The 24,878-nt window shown below is 48.2% G+C and overlaps 1 protein-coding gene across 4 annotated transcripts in view; it reads right to left on the bottom strand.

Moving 5' to 3' along the window:
• fam221a (family with sequence similarity 221 member A) overlaps nt 1-24,878 on the bottom strand; it is a 202,511-nt gene that overhangs the window by 167,322 nt on the left and 10,311 nt on the right. For 2 of the 4 annotated variants that reach the window (XM_072509263.1, XM_072509266.1), the window contains exon 2: nt 3,945-4,118. In XM_072509263.1, the coding sequence (XP_072365364.1) occupies nt 3,945-4,118 (174 nt within the window). Of the gene's footprint in view, nt 1-3,944; nt 4,119-21,295; nt 21,406-24,878 lie in introns of those variants that run through there. The other 2 variants (XM_072509264.1, XM_072509267.1) reach the window with 2 other exon arrangements.

Genomic DNA, 24,878 nt, shown 5'->3' with positions numbered 1-24,878 from the left:
ATGGGACTTTGTCTCCACAAGGACTGTGTGGTGGTCACTTCTACCGATACCAACATGGACAAATGCATCCGCAGCAGGCAGATTGGTGAGGATGAGGTCAAGTATATTGTTCCCTCTTGTTGGTTCTCTCACCAACTGCTGCAGCCCTAGTCGAGCAGCTATGTCCTTTAAGACCCGGCCAGTTCAGTCTGTGGTGGTACTCCTTGTCATTCTTGGTGATAGACATTGAAGTCCCCACCCAGAGCATATTCTGCGACCTTGCTACCTTCAGTGTTTCCTTCATGTGGTGTTTGACATGGAGGTGTACTGATTCATCAGCTGATGGTGGCCGGTACATAGTAATCAGCAGGAGGTTTCCTTGCGCATGTTTAACCTGAAGCCATGAGACTTCATGGGGTCCAGTGTCGATGTTGAGGGCTCCAAGGGCAACTCCCTCCTGACTGTATACCACTGTGCCACCAACTCGGCTGGGTCAGTCCTGCTGGTGAGACAGGACATATGCAGGAATGAATGGTGATAGTAGTGTCTGGGACATGGTCTGTAAGGTATGATTCTGTGAGTATGACTGTGTCAGACTGTTGCTTAACTAGTCTGTGAGACAACTCTCCCAACGGCACAAGCGCCCAGATGTTACTAAGGAGGGCTTTGCAGGGTTAACAGGGCTGGGTTTGCCTTTGTCGTTTCCAGTGCCTGGGTCAATGCCATGTGTCCATCTGGTTTCACTCCTTTTTTGTGTTTTTGTTGCGGTCAAATACAACTGAGTGGCTTGCTAGGCTATTTCAGAGGGCATTGAAGAGTAAACACATTGTTGTGAGTCTGGAGTCACATGTCGGCCAGACCAGGAAAGGATGGCAGATTTCCTTCCCTAAAGGGCATTAGGGAACTGGGTGATGCACAGAAGGTTAATACACAAGGTTATATACCATGGGGTTAAGGGTAATTTATTAGCTTGGATAGAAGACTGGCTGACAGACAGAAGACAGAGAGTCAGGATAAATGGGTCATTTTCTGGATGGCAAGGTGTAACTAGTGGAGTGCCACAGTCCTTGGGCCCTAACTATTTACAATCTATATTAGCGACTTGGATACAGGGATAGAAAGTTCTGTAGCCAAATTTTCACATGACACTAAAATAGGTGGGACAGTAAGTTGCAGTGAGGAAATAAGAACCTTATAAATGGATATAGATAGGTTAGGTGAGTGGGCCAAAATGTGGCAGATGGAGTTTAACGTGGATAAGTGTGAAGTCATCCATTTTGGTCGGAAAAATGGAAAGGCAACTTATTATCGAAATGGGGAGATACTTCGGGGTGCTCTGTTGCAGAGAGATCTGGCAGTCCTCATTCATGAGTCACAGAAAACGAGCATGCAGGTACAGCAGATAATAAGGAAAGCGAATGGAATGTTGGCATTCATAGCTAAAGGAATAGAGTATAAAGGTAAGGAAGCATTGATGCAGCTATACAAGGCATTGGTGAGTCCGCATCTGGTGTATTGGTACCCTTATCTGAGGAAAGATGTAATGGCATTGGAGACAGTTCAGAGGAGGTTAACTAGATTGATTCCAGAGATGAGGAGTTTGTCTTATGTTATGGGCCAGGGTTTAGACTCCAAAGTATATCATGGAGTTCACCTGACCTACAACTGTTTATTTATTTTGGTTATGATGAGCACAAGGTCTTGCCTTTCAGGTGTTCTTCAACAAAGGCCTTAAGCACTTTTGATCAATAAAACGTTTATTCTATCAATTTAGTTAACATTTTTATAAACACACACAGTAACCATTTTTATCAACTACTAACATAAATTCCCCACACAGTTACAGTACTCTATGTATAACTCTTAATAAATTCCCCCTTAAGCTGTTCCAATTTAATAACAAGATCCCATAAACCAGAAACCCCTTTTCAAAGGGGTGGCCCAGCACACAGCACTCAAGACCTGGTTTGGATGCTCTTGTGTCCTTTCAAAACAGGTTTGAATTTCTTCCAGAAAACAATTATTTTTTTTCAAGTTATCAAGCAGTCTGGAAACAGCTTTTAAAATGCAGATGGAGAAAAAACCCTTCTTTCAACCTGTGCTGTACAAAACCAGCTCAAACTCAAAGTGAAAGTAAAACTCAGAGCCACAGCCAGCTTCCAACTCAAAATGAAAATAAAAGCCCAGAGCCACAGCCCAGCTCCACCCACTGGGCATGACACTTATGAAAAGAGATTAAGTAATTTAAGCCTATACTGTCTAGAGCTTAGAAGAATGAGAGGAGATCTTATTGAGGTATATCAGATGATAAAAGGTATTGACAAAGTAGACGTGGGGCGGATGCTTTCTCTTGTGGGGCATAGACTTAGGATAAGGGGTCGCAAATTTAAAACGGAGATGAGGAGGAACTACTTTTTCCAAAGGGTTGTGAATCTGTGGAATTAGCTTCCCCAGAGTGCGGTGGATTCTGGGACAGTGAGTAAATTTAAGGAGTAGCTAGACAGATTTTTTATGAGTAATGGTTTGCAGGGTTACGAAGAACGGATAAGCCAGGGCGATGAGGCCATGATGAGATCAGCCATGATCGTATTGAATGGTGGAGCAGACTCAAGAGGCTAAATTACCTTCTCCTGCTCCTAGTTCTCATGTTGTAAGAAATAACTATTCAGTCTAATTCCACCTTCCAACTCTTGGTCTGTAGCCTTGTAGGTAACAGCACCTCAAACACAAATCCGGTTTAGACGTTTATATTGATTAAGAAGGGGATTTCTTGATTAAGAAGGGGATCAGGGGTTGTGGAGAGAAAGCAGGATAATAGGGATGAGGAACATAGCAGCCATGATCAAATGGCAGAGTAGACCCGATGGGCCAAATGGCCTAATTCTGCACCTATATCTTAGGGTCTAAATAAAAGGAAACAGTTTCCAATGGCTGAAGGGTTGCTATGCAGAAGGCACAGGTTTAAGGTGATTGGCAAAAGAATCAAAGATACCATGAGGAAAATGTTTTGGAAACATTTTGAGGATAGGGTGTGGATTCAGATTCAAAACAAAATGAGATAACTACGTAATTGAAAGAGAAAATGTGTAGGAATATGGGGGTAAAAGACAGGGGAGTAGTTTCAACTGGATTGCTATTTGAAAGACTTGTTTGATCAAAAGGCTGGCTGCTGAGATGTATACTCCATGATACTTGTATATACTGCAATCTTCCTCAATGTAAGCTAAAGTTCCCAGTCTGCCATCATCTGCAAATTTTGATATTGAGTTATTTGTTCAGAAATCCAAATACTTCACACAAATTATTTCTCAGCATTGATTCTTTGGAACATGGCTTTCTACTGCTTATGTGAAATATGAAAATGGGAAAAATAAAAAGTGTTGACAGGTTATCGCACAGCCTTTTTATCACAGTCTCTGGAGCACAGAACTATGACTTTGATCAGGCAAATAATATTAGTGACTGACAAGTGCCAGGTAAGTGACTGTCCAACATGAGAGTCTAACCACCACACTGACATTGCCATCTCCACCTTTCCCACTATCAACGACCTAGAGGTCACCATGAAGAGTCTTATCCAGCATCCAAGATATCAAATTTCTGTTAGCTGTTGATTTTGGTCATTTATGCTTGACTAGCATGGCTGAAACCTATGGGCTGCACGGTAGCACAGTGGTTAGCACTGTTTCTTCACAATGCCAGGGACCCAGGTTTGATTCAGAGTCTGCACGTTCTCCCTGTGTCTGCGTGAGGTTCCTCCGGGTGCTCCGGTTTTCTCCCACAAGTCCCGAAAGATGTGTTTGTTAGGTGAATTGGACATTCTGGATTCTCCCTCAATGTAAGATTTTTGTAGTAATTTCATTGCAGTGTTAATGAAATAATCATTGTTTGTTTGCCCAGAAGGGAAAACAAGATGCACTAAAATTTTAAAATCTATATAAACAAAAAAAGTTTGAAAAATCTACCTGTGTCTGCAAAAACAGAGTGTTTCTGGACCAACTAATTTGCAGTCAATGCCATTAGGTGACGCCCAGCTGACAAATAATCGATTTTGTAATCGTGTTGGCAAGACTTCCTTCTTGTACCTTTCATACTCCTCTGGCGTGAAGAGGGTGCCACCATCATCCTCACCAACAACTCTGTGACCAAAAATAACTCAATTAAATCTACATTCACCAATTCAATTAGTGAATAAAAATTTGGCACAGTATATGGATTAAAAGAATAAGGGGAAGACAAGACAGATTTTTTTTTTTCAAATGTTCACTAAAGTATATTTGTTTCAAAATTTATTGAAAAGATCAACCACATTTTCTTCCTCTTCAATTATTTTTACAATAGCAGACTCACCGCTGCACAATTTCTTTGAACTTCTGCTTGTAGCATTAAAAAGTTACTCATCATGATTCTGATTTATACATCCAGCCTCCTGAAGAGGTTCAGTTGGGACTGGCTATAAATGTTTTTGCTTCACTAGTTTCTCTCGAGAAGTTTCTTACATGCTGAGGAATAAAGTTCAGGAGTGAGCAGAAGAACAGAAATGAAACAAAACAGAAGTGGAGAATCAGTCAAGGCCTGAGGCTTCTCAGGCAGCTTCATGATAAGCATTGGTGATATGCCAGAGGGGTATAAAAGCACAGAATCTCCACAGTGCAGAAAGATGCCATTCGGCCCATTGTGTGCACCGACCCGCCAATCTGAGAAAGGAGGGTGGTTGTCATTTTTTTAAATAAACATTTTATTGAGGTATTTATGGTTTTATGAATGAATAAACAATGTACATGAAAAGATAAACAAAGTGCAAAAGCCGTCTCCCTCCCTTACAGGTCCCACCTTAACTAATCCCTTACTCTAAACTAAGCTCAACCCCAACTCCCCCCTCTTCTGCTGACGATTAATTTTCCGCAAGGAAGTCGACGAACGGCTGCCACCTCCGGGCGAACCCTAACATTGACCCTCTCAAGGCGAACTTGATTTTCTCCAAACAGACAAAGCTAGCCACGTCAGTTAGCCCGGTCTCCGTCTTTGGGGCTTTGGGTCCCTCCAAGCTAATAGTATCCGTCTCCGGGCTACCAGGGAAGCAAAGGTTAGAACATCTGCCTCTTTCTCCTCCTGGATTCCCGGGTCTTCCGACACTCCGAAATTCGCCACCTCTGGACTCGGTGCCACCCTTGTTTTCAACACTTTGGACATGACATCCGCAAAGAGGGATCTAACAAAATATCGGTGGAAGGGTAGATGGGGGAAGCAATGGATAGTGTGAAAATTGATTGAGGAGATGCTGGAAAGGCTGGCAGTACTGAGGGTAACTAAGTCACCTGGTCTGGACGGCTTGTATCCCAGATTGCTAAAGGAAGTGGGGTGGAAATAGCAGAAAAGCAGACCTTAATTTTTCAAATTGTCTCCAGATATGAGGGAGGTGCCAGAGGATTGGAGAATGGCAAATGTGACACCCTTATTAAAGAAAGGGTGTAAGGACAGTCCTAGCAACTATAGACCAGTTGGTCTAACATCATTGGTGGGTAAGTTTTTTGTGATAACCCTCACAAGGACCACGGGGAATCACTCATCTCCCTGTGGGGCTCATGGAGTACCAGTTTCCATGGTAATGAGGTAGGCCCGCCCATTGGGGTCTCATTACCAAGTTGTTTAAATGCAGTCCCAAACCGAGTGTTCTGTTCATTCCAGGTTGGGTCACTTGTGTTGTGCGTCACAGGTGCAGCTTTACTTTTGAGTTTAGAATAAATCTGTTAGGGGAGGTATGCAGAGACAACAGAGGCAGGGCTCCTGAGGGAACGGCGGAGCTGCAGGCGGAGTTTAGCTTGCTGACCACAGGGAGGGCGGTGAAGCAGCTGAGAAAGGCGAGGGGGGCGATTTATGAACATGGGGAGAAGGCCAGCAGAATGCTTGCACAGCAGCTTAGGAAGAGGGAGGCAGCTAGGGAGATAGGGAAAGTAAAGGGCGGTGAGGGGAACCTGGTTGATGATTCAGTAAGGGTGAATAAGGCGTTTCAAAATGTTTACAGCAGGCTGTACAGGTCAGAACCCCCTACGGGGCCAGAGGGGATGAGGCGCTTCTTGGTGGGGCTGAATTTCCCAAAGGTGGACAGAGCGGGTAGAAGGGCTGGGGGCCCCAATTGGGCTGGAAGAGATCGTGGAGGGCTTGAAGGTCATGCAGGCGGGTAAGGCCCCGGGTCCGAACGGGTACCCAGTGGAGTTTTATAAAAAGTTCTCGGGGATACTGAGGCCAGTGTTGTTGAGGATGTTCAATGACGCAAGGGAAAGAGGGGTGCTGCCCCCGACGATGTCACAGGCAATGATTTCACTGATTCTTCAACGGGACAAGAACCCGGAGCTGTGTGGGTCCTACAGGCCGATTGCCCTGCTGAATGTGGATGCCAAGTTGCTGGCCAAAATCCTGTCCTCCAGGATTGAGGATTGTGTTCCGGACTTTATTGGGGAGGACCAGACGGGATTTGTTAAGGGTAGGCAGTTGTGGCCAATGTAAGAAGGCTGTTAAATGTGATCATGATGTCCCCGGAAGGTAGGGAGGTTGGGTAGTGGTCGCAATGGATGCAGAAAAGGCTTTTGATCGGGTAGAATGGAATTATCTGTGGGAGGTACTGGAACGGTTCGGATTCAGGCGGGGCTTTATTGATTGGGTCAGGTTGCTGTATCAAGCTCCTGTGGCAAGTGTGCGGACAAACAGAACAACTTTGGACTATTTTAGACTGCACCGGGGGACGAGACAGGGATGCCCCCTCTCCCGACTGTTGTTTGCGCTGGCTATAGAGCCATTGGCAATTGCTCTGGGAGCATCAAGGGGCTGGAGGGGACTGGTCCAGGGGGGGTGGAGCACAGGGTTTCGCTCTATGCGGATGATCTGCTTCTGTATGTTTCGGACCCAGTGGAGGGGATGGAAGAAATCATGAAGATTTTAGGGGAATTCGGCCGGTTTTCGGGATTTAAGCTAAACATGGATAAGAGTGAGCTGTTTGTGGTTCAGGCCAGGGGACAGGAGAGGCGATTGGGGGGGCTGCCGTTTAGATCAGTAGGGGGTAGTTTTAGGTACCTGGGCATCCAAGTGGCGCGGAAATGGGACCGGCTGCATAAATTGAATCTGGCCCGGCTAGTGGACCAAATCAAGAACGATTTCCGGATAGGGGATGCGCTCCCGTTGTCGCTGGCCGGGAGGGGACAAACGGTGAAAATGACGGTCCTCCCGAGGTTCCTATTTGTATTTCAATGTCTCCCCATTTTTATTCCGCAGTCCTTTTTTAAGCGGGTCAACAGGGTGATCACGGGCTTCGTCTGGGCGGGCAAGACCCCGCGGGTAAGGGAGGTAATGCTCGAGCGGAGCCGGGGAGAGGGCGGGATGGCGCTGCCAAATTTTAGCAACTATTACTGGGCAGCTAACATACCCATGATCAGGAAGTGGGTGGTGGGGGAGGGGTCAGCGTGGGTGCGTATGGAGGCGGCTTCTTGTAAGGGCACCAGTCTGGGGGTGTTGGTAACTGCGCCTCTGCCGCTCCCGCCTTCGCGGTACTCCACCAACCCCCCGTGGTGGTGGCGGCCCTGAAAGTTTGGGGTCAGTGCAGGCGGCATGTGGGAGCATCGGTCTGGGCCCCAATTTGTGATAACCACCGGTTTGCCCTGGGGAGTATGGATGGGGGGTTCTGGGTATGGCGGAGAGCGGGGATTCAGAGGATGGGGGATGTGTTCATAGAGGGGAGCTTTCCGAGTATGAGGGCGCTGGAGGAGAAGTTTGGGTTGGCGAGGAGAAACAAATTCAGATATCTGCAGGTGCGGGACTTCCTACGTAAACAGGTGGCAACCTTCTCGCTCCTACCGCTGAGAGGGATTCAGGATAGGGTAATTTCAAGAGGGTGGGTGGGGGAGGGGAGCGTCTCGGACATCTATAAGGAGCTTATGGGGTTGGAGGAGACGCAGGCCGAGGAGCTGAAGCGTAAGTGGGAGGAGGAGCTGGGAGGTGAGATAGAGGATGGTTTATGGGCAGATGTGTTGAGTAGAGTCAACACGTCCGCAACATGTGCCAGGTTCAGCCTGATACAATTTAAGGTTGTGCACCGGGCTCACATGACAGTGGCCCGGATGAGCAGATTCTTTGGGGTGGAAGACAGGTACACAAAATGAGCGGGAGGACCAGCGAACCATGTCCACATGTTTTGGACATGTCCAAAGCTTTGGGGATTTTGGCAGGGGTTTGCGAACGTCATGTCCAAGGTTTTAAAAACAATGCGTTCGTTTACATTAGAGTAGGGGGGTAATAAGGGTGGGACCTGTACGAAAGGTAAACGGTTTTTGCACTATGTTTATGGTTTCATGTATATTGTCTATTTTGTTGTTGTTTCTATACCAAAAATACCTCAATAAAATGTTTATTAAAAAAAATAATCTGTTAAGGCTGCATGGTGGCGTAGTGGTTTGCACTACTGCCTCATGGCGCCAAGAACCCAGGTTTGATCCCGGCCCCAGATCACCGTCCGTGTGGAGTTTGTACATTCTCCCCATGACTGCGTGGTTCTCACCCCCACAACCCAAAAAGATATGCAGGGTAGGTGGATTAGCCACACTAAATTGCCCCTTAATTGAGGGAAATAGAATTGGGTGCTCTTAAAATTTAAATGAAGAATAAATCTGTTTGAGGCTTCCGGTGACGGCGGGCTCCCGTTCGGGAACAGCATTTTTGGGGCTTTAAGCCCGATCCACAGGGTCCACCGAGGCGGCAAAAGCAGGGAGAAGGCACAGAAGAGGCACAGTAAAGAAAAATGTCGAGGGTGAGCAAAAAAGCGGCTGTAAAAAAAACAGCTGAAGGTCCGTAGGGGAGTGGAAAGGTCACCACGGGGTCACCAAGGAAAATGGAGGCTGGAGCACCAGGGGAGGCCGCATTGCTTACGGCTGAAGAAATAACTAAGGTGATGGCTGCGGAATTCGAAAGGCAGTTTACAAAATACATGGAGACAATGAGGAAAGAGATGAGGGAGGTTTTGAGTGTGTTGGTGGAGGAGACGATTTCCCCGGTGACGACGGCGGTGGCAAGCGCAGTAGCGGAGGTGCGGGAGCAAGGGGAGGCGCTGAAGGAAGTGGAGGAGACATTATTGCAGCACGGTGATCAACTTGACTCGATGGGGAAGGAAATGCGGAAGGTGATGGAGATTAACAAGGATCTGCGAGGAAAAATGGAAGACCTGGAAAACAGATCCAGGCGACAGAATTTGAGGATTGTGGGGCTGCCCGAAGGAGTTGAAGGACCGAGGCCGACTGAGTATTTTGCCGCGATGCTGGCAAAACTATTGGGGGATGGGAGGATCCCTCCCGATATGAGCTGGATCGGGCTCACCGGTCGTGAAGGCCTGTCCCAAAGGCGAGTGAGCCGCCAAGGGTAGTGACTCTGTGCTTCCAGAGGTACAGTGCGAAGGAGAAGGTCCTGTGCTGGGCCAAGCAGAAGCGGGTGGTGCAGTGGGCTGGAGCTGGTATCCGTGTATACCAGGACTTTACGGTGGAGCTGGCGAGGAGGCGGGCTGCCTTCAACCGGGTGAAGAGGGCACTGTACACTGCAAGGTGCAGTGCGGCATTGTATATCCAGCGAAGCTGAGGGTGACTTACAAGCTCAAGGACTTTTATTTTGGAACGACGGAAGCAGCGGAGGAGTTTGCGAAGGCAGAAGAACTGTGGCAGAACTGACAAATTGAGGAATGGCCATGTGCCGATGTAACCTCAGGACTGTATTTTCTTCTTTTTTGTTTCACTGCGCGCGGGTGTATGGGCTAAAGGAGCCAATGTTGTATATATTTGGACAAAGGAAGTGATGGGACTTTCACTCGAAATGAGGGCTCTTTGGGATATACGTGGATATGCGGGGGTTGTGTGCTAAAAGGGGATTTCTGTGCTTTCCTAGGGCCGGGCAAGGGGGAAAGGGACCCAGGCAGGGGCCTCCACGCTGGCCGGTGTGTGCCGGCCAGTGAACGGGAGTGAGGTGAGGAGAGGGGCTGCGGCCATCGGAGTCTGGCAGAACAGGGTCCGAGTGGTCTAGGCGGGGTGGAAAGTTGGGGGGAAGGAACCGAGGTTGGGGGGAAGAGTTTTACAGGAGGCAGTAGATGGGAGGAGCTGGACGGGGGGGGGGGGGGTTGGATGGCGTTGAGTGTATGGGGGGGGGGGGGGGAGTGGACTCTATATCTTTTATCCACCCTCAAAATCTCCCCCACTAATCTCTCCCTTTCTTTGCCCTCTTGTTCCTCCTTGTGAGCTCTAATGGAGATCAACTCTCCCCTAACCACCGCCTTCAGCGCTTCCCATACTACACCCACCTGGACCTCCCCATCGTCATTGACCTCCAGGTATCTTTCAATACATCCCCGCACCCTTCCACAGACCCCCTCATCCGCCAATAGTCCCAAATCCAGTCGCCAGAGTGGGCGCTGCTCCCTCTCATCTCCTAATTCCAGATCCACCCACTGCGGGGCATGGTCTGAAATGGCTATGGCCGAGTACTCCGTTCCTGCCACCTTCGAGATCACTGCCCTACTCAGAACAAAGAAATCTATTCGGGAGTATACCTTGTGGACATGGGAGAAAAAGGAGAACTCTTTGGCCAACGGCCTAGCAAATCTCCACGGATCCACTCCCCCCATTTGTTCCATGAACCCCCTAAGCACCTTGGCCGCTGCCGGCCTTCTTCCGGTCCTGGATCTAGACCGGTCTAGCCCTGGATCCAGGACAGTATTGAAGTCCCCCCCCCCATTACCAGGCTTCCCACCTCCAGGTCCGGGTTACGTCCCAGCATCCGCATCATAAATCCCGCGTCATCCCAGTTCGGGGCATATACATTTACCAGCACAACCTCCTTTCACTGCAATCTACCACTCACCATCACATATCTACCCCCGTTATCCACCACTATATTCCTAGCCTCGAACGACACCCGTTTCCCCACCAGTATCGCCACCCCCCTATTTTTCGCGTCCAACCCTGAGTGGAACACCTGTCCCACCCATCCTTTCCTTAACCTAACCTGATCCGCCACCTTCAGATGCGTCTCCAGAAGCATGACTATGTCCGCCTTCAGTCTTTTTAAGTGCGCGAACACCCGGGCCCTCTTAATCGGCCCATTCAGGCCTCTCCTATTCCACGTGATCAGCCGGATTGGGGGGGGGCAACCCCCCCCCCTCCCCCTGCCGACTAGCCATCCCCTATTCTGGGCCAGCCACCCCGTCCGGGTCCCGCGCACTCACCCATCCCCCAGGCGGCGCCTTCCCGTCCCGGCCACCTCTTCTCTTGCCAGCTCCCCCTTGCTCTCAGCAGCAGCAACCCAGTTAGTGTCCCCCCCCCCCCCCACGTCCCCCCTTGCTAGATCCCCATCTAGCATGGTTTCTCCCCCCATGATGCTTCCGAAAGTCAGCTAACTCTAACTGATCCCGGCTTCGCCCGTTCTCTCTTTGACCCCCCTGCGTGTGGAACTCTCTTCCTTCCTGCGCCTATCTTCCCGCCATCATCTCCATAGCGCGGGAAAAACCCCGCGCTTTCCTATCGGTCCCTCCCCCTATGGCGCAGCTCCCTCATTCCCCATCCCCCTCTCAGTCCCTTTTTCCACGGGCGCCCACATTTCTCCGTGTCCCCCCATCTAGAGGAGAGAAATTCCCCATCTATCGTTTCAATATTATAAACCTCCCATTCCCCAATTTACACTTCTGTACCACAACCTCGTTGTTTCCCCCCCAACATCAGTCTCTCAGTTCTAGTCCAGTTTCTCTTCTTGGATGAAGGTCCATGCCTCATCCGCCGTTTCGAAGTAGTAGTGCTTGCCCTGATGCGTGACCCACAATCGCGCCGGCTGCAGCATCCCAAATTTTATTTTCTTCCTGTGAAGCACCGCCTTGGCCCGATTGAAGCTCGCCCTCCTTCTCGCCACCTCCGCGCTCCAGTCCTGATACACTCGTATCACTGCATTCTCCCACCTGCTACTCCGTACCTTCTTGGCCCAGCTCATTAACAGCCTCTCTGTCCATGAAGCGGTGTAATCTCACCACTATCACCCTTGGTAGTTCTCCCGCCTTTGGTCTTCTCACAAGGACCCGGTGAGCCCCTTCCACCTCCAGGGGGCCCGATGGGGCCTCAGCTCCCATTAGCGTATGGAGCATCGTGCTCACATAAGCCCCAACGTCAGCTCCCTCCGTTCCTTCGGGGAGACCTAGAATCCGGAGGTTCTTCCTCCTCAAGCTGTTCTCCAGGGCTTCCAAGCCTTTCGATACATCTCTTATGTAGCGCCTCATGCGTCTCCGTTTTTACCACCAGGCCCTGTATCTCATCCTCGTTTTCGGCTGCCTTTGCCTTCACTCCATGGAGCTCTATTGCCTGGACCTTTTGTGTTTCCTTCAGCCCATCGATTGCCAATAACATCGGCGCCAGCACCTCCTTCTTTAGTTCCTCCACACACCGTCGGAGGAATTCCTGCTGGTCCGGGCCCCATGTCGTCTGGGCTCCATCCGCCGCCATCTTGCTTCTTCCTTCTCTTCTCTGCCGCTGCTCCAAAGGATCCTTTGCAATCTGGCCACTGCCACTGGTCTTTTCCATACACACCCGGGGGGGCACCTTCCTTCGTCACTCCACACTGGGTTTGGTCTGAAAAAATTTCCGTTGGGGCTCCCGAAAAGAGCCCAAAAGTCCGTTGGAACGGGAGCTGCCGAAACGTGCGGCTTAGCAGTGCATCACCGCAACCGGAAGTCGGGAGTGGACTCTATAGGTGAATGGTGACCATGGGCGGTCCCGGACTCCTTTTTCTTTTTCTCCTTTGTTTTTTGTTTCCACCGTGGGAGGGTTTGTTTTATTGGATGCATATATTGACAGGTGGGCCGTTGTTTGGGGTGGTGGGAGGATAGGATCGTTATTATTGTTAAGGGGAGTGATTTTGTATTTGTTACCATTTACTGTCTGTGGGTGGGGTGTAAATTTTGAAGGAAAATGAAAATGGAGAATAAAAACATTTTTTTTTAAATGAAAGAGTAAATCATTTTCCTGTCTCCTGTCGACATTCCTCTTTCCTGTCTACATTGACGATGAGAAAAAAGAACGAAATTCTGGACAGCCCTGCTTAAAAAAAAAACTTTGCTCAAAAAATATGGGAAGAGAATCCAGGAATGTCACGATTGGGAAACGTGAACTGTGTGATGCAGATGTGGAAGATTGGCTCTACATCCAGTATGCCAAAATAATGGGCGATTTCATTTGTGTGAATGGCATAGAGGTGACAACCGATAAAAGGTAATCCTTTTAACCGCTGGTGGAGCCCCAGTGTTCGGCATCATTGAGAGTTTGACTTATCTGGCAGCTCCAGATTCAAAAACTTTGAATGAACTGGTAGAATGAGTGGTAAAACACCACGACCCGAGACCTTCGGTAATTCTCAAGCGTTACAGGTTTAATACAGCTGCAATAATCCCTGGGGAAGCCGTAATGGAATTCCTTTTTTAAAAAAATGTATTTTATTCCAAACATGTTCAAAAATACAAAAATATGAATCAAAAACATTATCAACAACCCCACAGTTCATAGCTTGTGCCAATTTTCTCCTTTTCACCCCTCCCCCCACCCTCGACAAACAATTCCTCAAACATTGTCATGAACAGTCCCCACCCTATCTCAAAGCCCTCCACTGACCCCTCAACTAAAACTTGATCTTTTCCAGCCGGAGGAAATTATACACGTCCCCCAGCCAGGCTGCCACCCCTGGTGGTGTTGCCGATCACCAATCCAACAATATCTTCCGCCCGGCAATAAGAGAGGCAAAGGTCACAACATCAGTCCTCCTCCCCTCCATCTGATACCCCCAGAATCGCCACTTTGGGTCCGACCCGACCTCTACCCCCACAATCTTCGATAGCGTCCCAAACACCCCCTTCCAGTATCTCTCCAATGTCTCGCAGCCTCAGAGCATATGCGCGTGATTTGCTGGTCCTCGCCCACACTTCTCACATTCGTCTGCCACCCCCTGGAAGAACCCACCCATACTCGCCCAAGTCATATGCACCACCTTAAATTGAATCAAACTCATTTCTACGCATCTCCTCATTCCACACTCCCTATCCTATCTCCCCCCAGCACCTCCTCCCATTTATTCTTAATCCTCACCACCTTCGCTCCCCCAGCCACCCACATATATCACCAATCCTGCTCTCCCCTTCCACATCCGGGAGCAGCAACGCTCCAACAGGGTATACTCCAGCAGATTGGGAAACCCTCTCCATTCCTTCCGCGCAAAGTTCCTCACTTGAATATACCTGAACTCACTTCCCTTCGGTAGCTCCACCCTCTCCCACAGCTCTTCCAGACTTGCAAACCTCTCCTCCAGATATAAATCCCTCACCCTCATCAGTCCCACCTCTCTCTACCTCCTATACATGCCATCCATCTCCCCGGCTTACACCCATGGTTCTCATACAGCGGTGTCAGCACTGACATCCCCTCCAACCTAAAGTTTTTCCTGAACTCTTATCGTAGACTGCATCACTGGCCTCCCAGATTGTGGCTGCCCACACTTCCCCATTCTAATTCAACTCCACATAGCCTCTGATCACCGACCGCACCTTCTCACAGAACCCCTTGTCCACCAAACCCCGAATCCAACCTCCATCTCAGCCTCTGCTCCTGTCTTGAGCTAAGTTTAACCTCCAATCAGTGTGCGCATGGTCAGAGATCAAGATTCCAGCGTACTCCACCCCCACACCCCCTCCAACACTGCTCAGTTCACTTCGAAAAAGTCAATTCTAGAATATACCTTGTATTGTTGCGAGATGGGTACTCCCTCTTTCCCAGATTCCTAAACCTCCATGGGTTGCACCATTCCTATCCCTTCCAGAAACCCTCCCAACTCATTCGCCATTCTTAATCTTCCCATTGACTTGGGTCTCGACCTATCCACCCTCGGTTCCAGGATGCAGTCAAAATCCCCCCCCCCCCCCCCCCATAATCAACTGCTGCGTGTCTAGGTCTGGAATCGTTCCCAGCAACCCCTTCACAAACCCCACGTCGTCCCAATTTGGCATGTATACATTCACTCACACAACCGGCTTCCTCTCCAACACCCCGCTCACTATCACATACCTCCCACCCGGGTTCCGCACTTCCTTGGCCTCTAAAAATCCTGTCCTTTTGCTCAGCAAGATGGCTACCCCCTCCCCAACTTTGAATCAAACCCTGAGTGGAATAACTGACCCACCCAACCCTTTCACCACCAAACCTGATTCTTCACCTGGAGATGTGTCCCCTGCTGAAAGACCACCACCGCCTTCAAACTCAAGTGCGCAAAGACCCGAGACCTCTTCACCGGCCCTTCAGTCCTCATACATTCCATGTTACGAACCTTACCGGAGGCTTGCGCCTCCACTTCCCTCTATCACCCGCCATCATCCCCTTCCAATTCTACCTCCTTTGATTTTGCCCTGAATCGGGCCCTCCGCCCATGACTACGCTCAGTCTCCAACACTGCCAGGTCGCATGCCCCGCACCATGCCCCTCCTCCCCATCCCCACTTGGCCATTCCCTGCGGCCACCTCCCTCATCTCACTTCCATTCACCAGCATTACCTACCAGCGTGGTAGCTCCTGCTTGAAGCCTCCTCCTATCCATGCCCCACCCCCACCCCGCCCTTCCCTTCTTGGTCTGTGCAAACGGCTCCCTCTGGACCCCACCCTCCCCCACACAAACAATGGTAGATCCCAAACCACAGGTCACCCCCTCCAAAAAGAATACCCAGATGGCTGGGGGGGTGGTAGTTGCTCCCTTACAAACTTATTGCCCCCCTAACAAACAACAATGATAGAATCACCCAACCCCCCAAAAAAAACCATCCTCCGGCCCCCACAATACCCGCATCTCTCGTCTCCCGTCAACATTCAGTTTGTCCCCAATTTACGGTCTCTGATGAAGTCATTGGCCTCCTCCGGAGTTTCAAACTAATACTCCCGGCCATCAAATGTCACCCACAGTTTCGTTGGGGACAGTACCCCAAACCAAACATGCCTTCTGTCTCGCAGCACTTTGGCCTTATTAAACCCGGCACACCTCTTCGCCAGCTCTGCTCCGATATCTTGATAAATTCGGACCCGGGGGGGGTCAAAAGAGCTCAAACCAACGCTTTCAAGCCGGAGCTGCCCTGTGTGCGACCACTGACTCCATGGCCACCTCCCGTAACGGAATTCCTGACCAGGCTCAGGAAACTGGCAGAACACTGAGTATAGGAACACAGGAATTAGGAGCAGAAGTAGGCAATTCAGCCCTCGAGCCCGCTCCGCCATTCAATCAGATCTAGGATGACCTCTTCCTGATCTCAAATCCACCTCCACGCCAGTTCACGATATTCCTTTAACCCATTTTTAAAATCAGAAATACACCTATCTCCTTCTTGAAACCATTTAATGACTCAGATCCCCTCTTATGTTCCTATATTCCGATATGAATACGCTCGCCTGCCTTTCAGAGTCTCATCGGGTTGCAACATTTTCCTCCGCAAAGTGGAAAATAACCTTCAAGGGTTGCCAAGGTGGCAATGTACCTGGATGATGTTAATCACATAAACCATTGAAAAAGAACACCTGGCAAACTTGGAGGAAGGTTTGAATAGGCTAGCTAATTTGGGCAGACAAATGGCAGATTGAGTTTAAGACACAGAATTTGAAGCAAGGTATTTTGGCAGAAGGGAGGGAGAAGCAAAGTTGACTTAATGGCACAATTATTATTAACATGCAGGAACAGAGGGACCTCAGGGTGCCTGTGCATCAATCAAGGCAACAAGACATAATGAGAGAGTGATTAGCAAAGCATATGAAATCTCGATCTTCATAATTAGAGGTATTGGGTACAAAAGCAGGGAAGTTATGCTGAACCTTTATGAAGCTCTGATTAGGCCCCTACTAGCGCATTGTGGCCAGTTCTGATCACCATTCTTTAGGAAAGATGTGAAGATCCTTGAGGGGGTGCAGAGAAGATTTACCAGAATGGTTCCAAGGAGAGGGGCTTTTAATGACAAGGAATAGCTGTGGTCGTTCTCCTTGGAGCAAAGGAGATGGAGGGGAGTTTTGATAGAGGAGTACAAGATTATGACAGGCTTAGATAAGTACAAAATAAGTACAATCAACTAATTAGAAGTTGGTTGTACAGGGACTAGGGGCACAGATTTAAGATTTGGGCAAGAGATGCAAGGGAATGTGAGGAAGAACTCTTTTATACAGCGAGTGGTAACGATATGAGACTTGCTGCCCACGAGGGTGCTGGATGTGGAAACAATCAATGGTTTCAAAAGGAAATCGGATGTGCAGTCACAGGAAGCAAACTTGCAGGGCTACAGGATTGAATGGATTGCTCCACGGGAAGCTGCATCGGCTCATAGGCTGAATTACCTCTTTCTGTGCTGTAAATGACTATGCTTTGCCACTGGAGTAAGAGCAAGAGTGATCATATCATAAGGTTTAGATTAGTAATGGAGAGGAACAAGCAACAATCTAATATAGAACTTCTAAACTGAAAGAGGGTTAAGTTCAATGCAATGAGAAGGGACCTAGCCAGGGTAAAATGGAACCGGAGATTGACAGGATAAACTGTAACTGAACAATGGATGATGTCTCAGGAAGAGATGCTTCAGGTCAAGGCTAGGTATATTTGCAGCCCTTAGACTATGCCAAATAGTGGGATCTTGCCTTATTCACTTCCCAGCTCTAATCAAATAACTCTGTCGTTGTGTCCCTGCTAAGAAAATCATCTTTCCAATACTACAGTGCCTTCCCTAATCATTACTGCATCCCACCCCCCTTTCTTCCGTCTCTATCTTTTCTGAACACCTTACATATCCTTGGATACCAAGTGCCATTCCTTAATATTTTTAAGTAATATTTCCATTATTGCCTATGTTCCAACAGCCCTTTACATAATTACAGTTGTTGTAATCATTACTCCTTCTCAGTGATTATTTAAAAATATTACCTCATTAATTACTGTCAAAACAGGTTCCCATATTCACTAATAAAATTTTCATACTTTGAAAATCTTCCATGAAATCTACACTGTTTCAGCAGACACAACCCTACTGTCTGCTGTCTTATCAGAATTTGTTTCCTCTGAATGACATTTTCTCCTGGTGAAATAATGGCTGAAATGACTGAAATGTCATTTCATCATGACAACCAACAGAATGAAGGCAACTAAGGTTTAGATACAGCACAGCCTGATGGAACTATAATCCCAGACAGACACCAATCCAAAACAGACCCTGGTCGTAAACAGACCCCAGTCTCAGGCAGACACCAATCCCACACAGGCCCTGGTCCCAGACAAGCCCTGTCTCAGACACATCCTAATTCCAAATAGACTCCAATGCCAGACAAGCCTCCTCACAGCCAGACCCAAATCCCAGACACAACCTGGTCCCATGCTAACCCTGGCTGAGACAGACACCAGACACAGACAGGCTCTGGCCCAGGTAGACTCTGATTCCAGGCAGACTCTGATCCCAGAAACACCCTAGACCAGACAGAGAATGGTCCCACAGAGATCCCAGTTCCAGACAGACCCCAATCGCAGACAGATTATGGTCCCACAGAGACCCCGATCCCAGACAGACCCCAATCGCAGACAGATTATGGTCCCACAGAGACCCCGATCCCAGACAGACCCCATTCTCAGACAGATTGTGGTCCCAGAGAGACTTCTGTCCAGACAGACTCCAATGGGAAATCTTTAGGGGGCAACAGAAAGCTACTAAAAATGCTATAAAGAAGAGTAAGATTATGGGAGTAAACTTGCTCAGAATATAAAAACAGACAGTAAACGTTTCTACAAATATATAAAACAAAAAAGAGTGGCTAAGGTAAATATTGGTCCATTAGAGGATGAGAAGGGAGAGTTAATAAGGGGAGATGAGGAAACAGCTGAGGAACTGAACAGGGTTTTTTTGGTCTGTCTTCACAGTGGAAGACACAAATAACATGCCAGTGAGTGATGGAAATGAAGGTATGACAGGTGAGGACCTTGAGACGATTGTTATCACTAAGGAGGTAGTGATGGGCAAGCTAATGGGGCTAAAGGTAGACAAGTCTCCTGGCCCTGATGGAATGCATCCGAGGGTACTACAAGAGATGGCTAGGGAAATTGCAAATGCACTGGTGATAATTTACCAAAATTCACTAGATTCTGGGGTGGTCCCGGCGGATTGAAAATTAGCAAACGTGACACTACGGTTTAAAAAAGGAGGTATGCAAAAAGCTGGTAATTATAGGCCAGTTAGCCTGACTTCGGTAGTAGGGAAGATGCTAGAATCTATCATCAAGGAAGAAATAGCGAGGCATCGGGATGGAAATTGTCCCATTGGACAGACGCAGCATGGGTTCATAAAGGGCAGGTCGTGCCTAACTAATTTAGTGGAATTTTTTGAGGACATTACCAGTGCAGTAGACAACGGGGAGCCAATGGATATGGTATATCTGGTCTGGCAGATGGAATACAATGTTGACAAATGTGAGGTTATCCATTTTGGTAGGAATAACAGCAAAAGGGATTATTATTTAAATGATAAAATATTAAAACATGGTGCTGTGCAGAGGGACCTGGGTTCCCTAGTGCACGAGTCGCAAAAAGTTGGTTTACAGGTGCAACAGGTGATTAAGAAGGTGAATGGAGTTTTGTCCTTCATTGTTAGAGGGGTGGAGTTTAAGACTAGGGAGGTTATGCTGCAACTTTATAAGGTGTCCAGTTTTGGTCTCCTTACCTGAGAAAGGATGCACTGGCGCTGGAGGGTGTGCAGAGGATATTCACTAGGTTAATACCAGACCTGAGGGGGTTGGATTACGAGGAGAGGTTGAGTAGTCTGGGACTGTACTCGTTGGAATTTAGAAGGATGCGGGGGGGATCTTACAGAAATATATAAAATTATGAAGGAAATAGATAGGATAGATGCGGAGAGGTTGTTTCCATTGGCGGGTGAAAGCAGAACTAGGAGCCATAGCTTCAAAATAAGGGGAAGTAGATTTAGGACTGAGTTTAGGAGGAACTTTCTCACCCAAAGGGTTGTGAATCTATGGAATTCCGAGCCCAGTGAAGCAGTTGAGCTCCTTCATTAAATGTTTTCAAGATAAAGACAGATAATATTTTGAACAATAAAGGAATAAAGGTTTATGGTGTTCAGGCGGGAATGTGGAGCTGAGTCCACAAAAGATCAGCCATGATCCCATTGAATGGCGGAGCAGGCTCGAAGGGCCAGGTGGCTTACTCCTACTCCTAGTTCTTTTTTTCTTATGTTCAATCTCAGACAGAGTATGGTCCCAGCGAGACTCCGGTTCCAGACAAACCCCAATCTTAGACAGATTATGGTCCCAGAGAGACTCCGATTCCAGACAGACCCCAATCTCAGACAGATTATGGTCCCAGAGAGACTCCGATTCCAGACAAACCCCAATCTCAGACAGATTATGGTCCACAGAGACTCCTATTCCAGACAAACCCCAATCTCAGACAGATTATGGTCCCAGAGAGACTCCGATTCCAGACAGACCCCAATCTCAGACAGATTATGGTCCCAGAGAGACTCCGATTCCAGACAGACCCCAATCTCAGACAGATTATGGTCCCAGAGAGACTCCGATTCCAGACAGACCCCAATCTCAGACAGATTATGGTCCCAGAGAGACTCCGATTCCAGACAGACCCCAATCTCAGACAGATTATGGTCCCAGACAGACTCCTGCTCCAGACAGACCCCAATCTCAGACAGATTATGGTCCCAGACAGACTCCTGCTCCAGACAAACCCCAATCTCAGACAGATTATGGTCCCAGAGAGACTCCGATTCCAGACAGACCCCAATCTCAGACAGATTATGGTCCCAGAGAGACTCCGATTCCAGACAGACCCCAATCTCAGACAGATTATGGTCCCAGAGAGACTCCGATTCCAGACAGACCCCAATCTCAGACAGATTATGGTCCCAGACAGACTCCTGCTCCAGACAATCTCAAACAGACCCAAATCCAAACAGACTCTGGTCCTACAAATCCCAGTCAGCTGCTGTCCACTGTACCAAGACATCCGGTGTTTGACGACCCGAACTGCGGCTGCACAGGATGAGCGTGTGTAAATTGCAGCCTCCGTTGCGGGATGCCGCTCGCCCTGTGTGCCGGCGCTGAGCCGGTCGGTGTGGGCCGCTTCTGATCGCTCGCTGCATCCCCCATGCCCCCGCCGACAGCCTGCGACCCAGTGAAGGACAAGCCCACACTCAGGCCCAGTCAACCGGTGGAGGTCATGGAGCGGTTTCTAACCTCCGATATTCGATATAAGAGTCAACGGCGGCCGCCGCCTCCTTGTCCAGACTGATCCGCTCCATCCACCTGTTGCTAAGCGACAGAGCGCCCAGCAACCAGAGCGGGACGCGCGGAGTTCAACCGAGTGCTCAGGACACAATAAATATAGTACACAGTAGCTATGTAGAGTGCCCAGTAACTATGTAGAGTGCCCAGTAACTATGTAGAGTGCCCAGTAACTATGTAGAGTGCCCAGTAACTATGTAGAGTGCACAGTAGCTATGTAGAGTGCCCAGTAACTATGTAGAGTGCCCAATAGCTATGTAGAGTGCCCAGTAACTATGTAGAGTGCCCAGTGACTATGTAGAGTGCACGGTAGCTATGTAGAGTGCACAGTAACTATGTAGAGTGCCCAATAGCTATGTAGGGTGCCCAGTAACTATGTAGAGTGCACAGTAACTATGTAGAGTGCCCAATAGCTATGTAGGGTGCCCAGTAACTATGTAGAGTGCACAGTAGCTATGTAGAGTGCACAGTAACTATGTAGAGTGCCCAATAGCTATGTAGGGTGCCCAGTAACTATGTAGAGTGCACAGTAACTATGTAGAGTGCCCAATAGCTATGTAGGGTGCCCAGTAACTATGTAGAGTGCACAGTAGCTATGTAGAGTGCACAGTAACTATGTAGAGTGCCCAATAGCTATGTCGAGTGCCCAGTAACTATGTAGAGTGCACAGTAGCTATGTAGAGTGCACAGTAACTATGTAGAGTGCCCAATAGCTATGTAGAGTACACAGTAGCTATGTAGAGTGCACAGTAACTATGTAGAGTGCCCAATAGCTATGTAGGGTGCCCAGTAACTATGTAGAGTGCACAGTAGCTATGTAGAGTGCACAGTAACTATGTAGAGTGCCCAATAGCTATGTCGAGTGCCCAGTAACTATGTAGAGTGCACAGTAGCTATGTAGAGTGCACAGTAACTATGTAGAGTGCCCAATAGCTATGTAGAGTACACAGTAGCTATGTAGAGTGCACAGTAACTATGTAGAGTGCCCAATAGCTATGTAGGGTGCCCAGTAACTATGTAGAGTGCACAGTAGCTATGTAGAGTGCACAGTAACTATGTAGAGTGCCCAATAGCTATGTAGAGTGCACAGTAACTATGTAGAGTACACAGTAGCTATGTAGAGTGCACAGTAACTATGTAGAGTGCCCAATAGCTATGTAGAGTGCCCAGTAACTATGTAGAGTGCCCAATAGCTATGTAGGGTGCCCAGTAACTATGTAGAGTGCACAGTAGCTATGTAGAGTGCACAGTAACTATGTAGAGTGCCCAATAGCTATGTAGAGTGCACAGTAACTATGTAGAGTACACAGTAACTATGTAGAGTGCCCAATAGCTATGTAGAGTGCACAGTAACTATGTAGACTACACAGTAACTATGTACAGTGCCCAATAGCTATATAGAGTGCACAGTAACTATGTAGAGTGCACAGTAACTATGTAGAGTGCCCAATAGCTATATAGAGTGCACAGTAACTATGTAGAGTGCACAGTAACTATGTAGAGTGCACAGTAACTGTAGAGTGCCCAATAGCTATGTAGAGTGCACAATAGCTATGTAGAGTGCACAGTAACTATGTAGAGTACACAGTAACTATGTAGAGTGCCCAATAGCTATGTAGAGTGCCCAATAGCGATATAGAGTGCACAGGAACTATGTAGAGTGCACAGTAACTATGTAGAGTGCACGGTAACTATGTAGAGTGCACAGTAACTGTAGAGTGCCCAATAGCTATGTAGAGTGCACAGTAACTATGTAGAGTACACAGTAACTATGTAGAGTGCCCAATAGCTATGTAGAGTGCCCAATAGCTATATAGCGTGCACAGGAACTATGTAGAGTGCACAGTAACTATGTAGAGTGCACGGTAACTATGTAGAGTGCACAGTAGCTATATAGAGTGCACAGTAACTATGTAGAGTCCACAGTAGCTATATAGAGTGCACAGTAACTATGTAGAGTGCACAGTAACTATATAGAGTGCACAGTAACTATGTAGAGTGCACAGTAGCTATATAGAGTGCACAGTAACTATGTAGAGTGCATAGTAACTATGTAGAGTGCACAGTAACTATGTAGAGTGCACAGTAGCTATATAGAGTGCACAGTAACTATGTAAAGTGCACAGTAGCTATATAGAGTGCACAGTAACTATGTAGCGTGTACAATAACAGCTGGGTTAAGCTCCTTTACAGCGCCCCGGTGGCGAGTGTGGTGACGAACCGGCGGAGGTCGGAGTACTTTCGGCTGTACCAAGGAACGAGGCAAGGGTGCCCCCTGTCCCCCACTGTTTGCATTGGCGATCGAACCCTTGGCCATATCACTCATAAATGGAGGGGGGTGGTCCGCGGGGGAGAAGAGCACCGGGTGTCGCTATACGCGGATGACCTGCTGTACGTGGCGGGCCCAATGGAGGGGATGGTGGAGGTCATGCAGACTCTGAGGGAGTTTGGGGAGTTCTGGGGCTATAAGCTCAATGTAGGGAAGAGTGAGCTTTTTGTATTACAGGCAGGGGACCAAGAAAGAAGGATAGGGGACCTACCGCCGAGTTGGGCGATGGGGAGTTTTTGGTATCTGGGGATCCAGATAGCCAGGAGTTGGGGGGCCCTACACAAATTGAATCTGACGAGGTTGGTGGACCAAATGGAGGTGGACTTCAAAAGATGGGACATGTTGCCGCTCTCGTTGGCGGAAAGAGTGCAGTCAGTCAAAATGGTGGTCCTTCCGAGGTTTTTGTTTGTGTTTCAGTGCCTTCCCATCGTGATCACCAAGGGCTTTTTCAAGAGAGTAGGTAGGAGTATTATCGGGTTTGTGTGGGCGAATAAGACCCCGAGGGTAAGGAAAGGGTTCCTGGAACGCAGTAGGGACCGAGGAGGGCTGGCCCTGCCAAACCTAGGGAGCTACTACTGGGCAGCAAATGTGGCGATGATCCGCAAGTGGGTTATGGAGGGAGAGGGGGTGGCATGGAAGAGGATGGAGATGGCGTCCTGTAAAGGAACGAGCTTGGGGGCGTTGGTGACGGCACCGCTGCCGTTCTCGCCATCAAAGTATACCACGAGCCCGGTGGTGGCGGATTTTGTTACGGGGGGGGTTATTGTTTGTAAGGGGAAAAAATTGTGTTTGCTAAAAAACTTTAATAAATATATATATTTTTTAAAAGAGTGTACAATAACTATGTAGAGTGCACAGTAACTATGTAGAGTGCACAGTAACTATGTAGAGTGCATAATAACTATGTAGAGTGCACAGTAACGATGTAGAGTGCACAGTAACGATGTAGAGTGCACAGTAACTATGTAGAGTGCGCAGTAACTATGTAGAGTGCGCAGTAACTATGTAGAGTGCACAGTAACGATGTAGAGTGCGCAGTAACTATGTAGAGTGTACAATAACTATATAGAGTGCACAGTAACTATATAGAGTGCGCAGTAACTATGTAGAGTGTACAATAACTATATAGAGTGCACAGTAACTATGTAGAGTGTACAATAACTATATAGAGTGCACAGTAACTATGTAGAGTGCATAATAACTATA

The sequence above is a fragment of the Scyliorhinus torazame genome, chromosome 6, assembly GCF_047496885.1.
Source record: "Scyliorhinus torazame isolate Kashiwa2021f chromosome 6, sScyTor2.1, whole genome shotgun sequence".
NCBI classification, from domain to species: domain Eukaryota; kingdom Metazoa; phylum Chordata; class Chondrichthyes; order Carcharhiniformes; family Scyliorhinidae; genus Scyliorhinus; species Scyliorhinus torazame.
Note: the sequence above shows the minus strand (reverse complement) of the source record. Positions and strands in the feature narration are given on the sequence as shown.